Source organism: Oncorhynchus tshawytscha, unplaced genomic scaffold, assembly GCF_018296145.1.
Source record: "Oncorhynchus tshawytscha isolate Ot180627B unplaced genomic scaffold, Otsh_v2.0 Un_contig_1293_pilon_pilon, whole genome shotgun sequence".
Classification (NCBI taxonomy): Eukaryota; Metazoa; Chordata; class Actinopteri; order Salmoniformes; family Salmonidae; genus Oncorhynchus; species Oncorhynchus tshawytscha.
In genome coordinates this window covers 87,501-91,146 of record NW_024609335.1, presented here as the reverse complement: position 1 = coordinate 91,146, position 3,646 = coordinate 87,501, and the positions used below count along the sequence as shown (strand labels likewise).

General features: G+C 47.8%; 1 protein-coding gene across 1 annotated transcript in view; it reads left to right on the top strand.

Annotated features, from left to right (window-relative positions):
- Window positions 1-1,365: 1,365 nt before the first annotated feature.
- LOC121844618 (transmembrane protein 178B) overlaps window positions 1,366-3,646 on the top strand; it is a gene marked incomplete at its 5' end in the record, with an annotated part of 9,952 nt that continues 7,671 nt past the window's right edge. The window contains one exon of the mRNA XM_042314900.1: window positions 1,366-1,503. Within this exon, the coding sequence (XP_042170834.1) occupies window positions 1,366-1,503 (138 nt within the window). The remainder of the gene's footprint in view (window positions 1,504-3,646) is intronic.

The following is a 3,646-nucleotide window of genomic DNA, read 5'->3' as shown; positions in this document are numbered from 1 at the left end:
CTACAGTGTGTGTGTCAGAACATGGACTACAGTGTGTGTCTGAACATGGACTACAGTGTGTGTGTGTGTCTGAACATGGACTACAGTGTGTGTATGTATGAACATGGACTACAGTGTGTGTGTCAGAACATGGACTACAGTGTGTGTGTGTCTGAACATGGACTACAGTGTGTGTGTCTGAACATGGACTACAGTGTGTGTGTCTGAACATGGACTACAGTGTGTGTGTGTCTGAACATGGACTACAGTGTGTGTATGTCTGAACATGGACTACAGTGTGTGTGTCAGAACATGGACTACAGTGTGTGTGTGTGTCAGAACATGGACTACAGTGTGTGTGTCAGAACGTGGACTACAGTGTGTGTGTCTGAACATGGACTACAGTGTGTGTGTGTCAGAACGTGGACTACAGTGTGTGTGTGTCTGAACATGGACTACAGTGTGTGTGTCTGAACATGGACTACAGTGTGTGTGTCTGAACATGGACTACAGTGTGTGTGTGTCTGAACATGGACTACAGTGTGTGTGTGTCTGAACATGGACTACAGTGTGTGTGTCAGAACATGGACTACAGTGTGTGTGTGTCTGAACATGGACTACAGTGTGTGTGTGTCAGAACGTGGACTACAGTGTGTGTGTGTCTGAACGTGGACTACAGTGTGTGTGTCAGAACGTGGACTACAGTGTGTGTGTCAGAACGTGGACTACAGTGTGTGTGTCTGAACATGGACTACAGTGTGTGTGTGTGTGAACATGGACTACAGTGTGTGTGTGTGTCAGAACGTGGACTACAGTGTGTGTGTCAGAACGTGGACTACAGTGTGTGTGTCAGAACGTGGACTACAGTGTGTGTGTGTGTCAGAACGTGGACTACAGTGTGTGTGTGTGTGTGTCAGAACTTGGACTACAGTGTGTGTGTCAGAACATGGACTACAGTGTGTGTGTGTCTGAACATGGACTACAGTGTGTGTGTGTCTGAACATGGACTACAGTGTGTGTGTGTCAGAACGTGGACTACAGTGTGTGTTTGTGTCAGAACGTGGACTACAGTGTGTGTGTCAGAACATGAACTACAGTGTGTGTGTCTGAACATGGACTACAGTGTGTGTGTCTGAACATGGTCTACAGTGTGTGTTTCAGAACATGGACGACAGTGTGTGTGTCTGAACATGGACTACAGTGTGTGTGTCTGAACATGGACTACAGTGTGTGTGTCTGAACATGGACTACAGTGTGTGTGTCTGAACATGGACGACAGTGTGTGTGTCTGAACATGGACTACAGTGTGTGTGTCTGAACATGGACTACAGTGTGTGTGTTGTAACCATGCTAACCCTCCCCCTTGTATCTCTCCTGTCTCTCCAGACCTGAGGCGGATGACTGCAGGCTTCATGGGCATGGCTGTAGCCATCATTCTGTTTGGCTGGACGATAGGTGTTCTGGGATGCTGCTGGGATAGAGGACTGATGCAGTACGTGGCAGGATTACTGTTCCTCATGGGAGGTAAGAGGACAACACAGATACTGTTCCTCATTGGAGGTAAGAGGACAACACAGATTACTGTTCAGATTACTGTTCCTCATTGGAGGTAAGAGGACAACACAGATTACTGTTCCTCATTGGAGGTAAGAGGACAACACAGATACTGTTCCTCATTGGAGGTAAGAGGACAACACAGATACCTTTCCTCATGGGAGGTAAGAGGACAACACAGATTACTGTTCCTCATGGGAGGTAAGAGGACAATACAGATTACTGTTCCTCATGGGAGGTAAGAGGACAATACAGATACTGTTCCTCATTGGAGGTAAGAGGTCAACACAGATACTGTTCCTCATTGGAGGTAAGAGGACAACACAGATACTGTTCCTCATTGGAGGTAAGAGGACAACACAGATACCTTTCCTCATGGGAGGTAAGAGGACAATACAGATACCTTTCCTCATGGGAGGTAAGAGGACAGCACAGATTACTGTTCCTCATTGGAGGTAAGAGGACAACACAGATACTGTATCTCATTCAAGTCAAGGCTCTGGATTCACCAAACACTTCTTTAAGAAAAATTACAAAGGATGCTTTTAAATGTAAAAAAAAGTAACATATTCATAAGATAGTTTGTATTGCCCTAAATCCTGGTGATCAGGTAAATCAATCCAGGGCGGCAGGTAGGCTAGTGGTTAGAGGCAGGTAGCCTAGTGGTTAGAGGCAGGTAGCCTAGTGGTTAGAGGCAGGTAGCCTAGTGGTTAGAGCGTTGGACTAGTGGTTAGAGGCAGGTAGCCTAGTGGTTAGAGGCAGGTAGCCTAGTGGTTAGATGCAGGTAGCCTAGTGGTTAGAGGCAGGTAGCCTAGTGGTTAGAGCTACAGGCAGGTAGCCTAGTGGTTAGAGGCAGGTGGCCTAGTGGTTAGAGGCAGATAGCCTAGTGGTTAGAGCGTTGGACTAGTAACCGAAAGGTTGCTACATCGAATCCTCGAGCTGACAAGGTAAAAAAAATCTGTTGTTCTGCCTCTGAACAACCAGTTAACCCACTGTTCCTAGACCAGTTAACCCACTGTTCTGAGACCAGTTAACCCACTGTTCCTAGGCAGTTAACCCACTGTTCCTAAGCAGTTAACCCCACTGTTCCTAGACCAGTTAACCCACTGTTCCTAGGCAGTTAACCCCACTGCTCCTAGGCAGTTAACCCCACTGTTCCTAGACCAGTTAACCCCACTGTTCCTAGGCAGTTAACCCACTGTTCCTAGGCAGTTAACCCACTGTTCCTAGGCAGTTAACCCACTGTTCCTAGGCAGTTACCCCACTGTTCCTAGGCCAGTTAACCCACTGTTCCTAGGCAGTTAACCCACTGTTCCTAGACCAGTTAACCCACTGTTCCTAGACCAGTTAACCCACTGTTCCTAGGCAGTTAACCCACTGTTCCTAGGCAGTTAACCCACTGTTCCTAGACCAGTTAACCCACTGTTCCTAGACCAGTTAACCCACTGTTCCTAGGCAGTTAACCCACTGTTCCTAGGCAGTTAACCCACTGTTCCTAGGCAGTTAACCCACTGCTCCTAGGCAGTTAACCCCACTGTTCCTAGGCAGTTAACCCACTGTTCCTAGGCAGTTAACCCACTGCTCCTAGGCAGTTAACCCACTGCTCCTAGGCAGTTAACCCACTGCTCCTAGGCAGTTAACCCACTGTCCCTAGGCAGTTAACCCACTGCTCCTAGGCAGTTAACCCACTGTTCCTAGGCAGTTAACCCACTGTTCCTAGGCAGTTAACCCACTGTTCCTAGACCAGTTAACCCACTGTTCCTAGACCAGTTAACCCACTGTTCCTAGGCCAGTTAACCCACTGTTCCTAGGCCAGTTAACCCACTGTTCCTAGGCCAGTTAACCCACTGTTCCTAGACCAGTTAACCCACTGTTCCTAGACCAGTTAACCCCACTGTTCCTAGACCAGTTAACCCCACTGTTCCTAGACCAGTTAACCCCACTGTTCCTAGGCAGTTAACCCACTGTTCCTAGACCAGTTAACCCACTGTTCCTAGACCAGTTAACCCACTGTTCCCTAGGCAGTTAACCCACTGTTCCTAGACCAGTTAACCCACTGTTCCTAGGCAGTTAACCCACTGTTCCTAGACCAGTTAACCCACTGTTCTTAGGC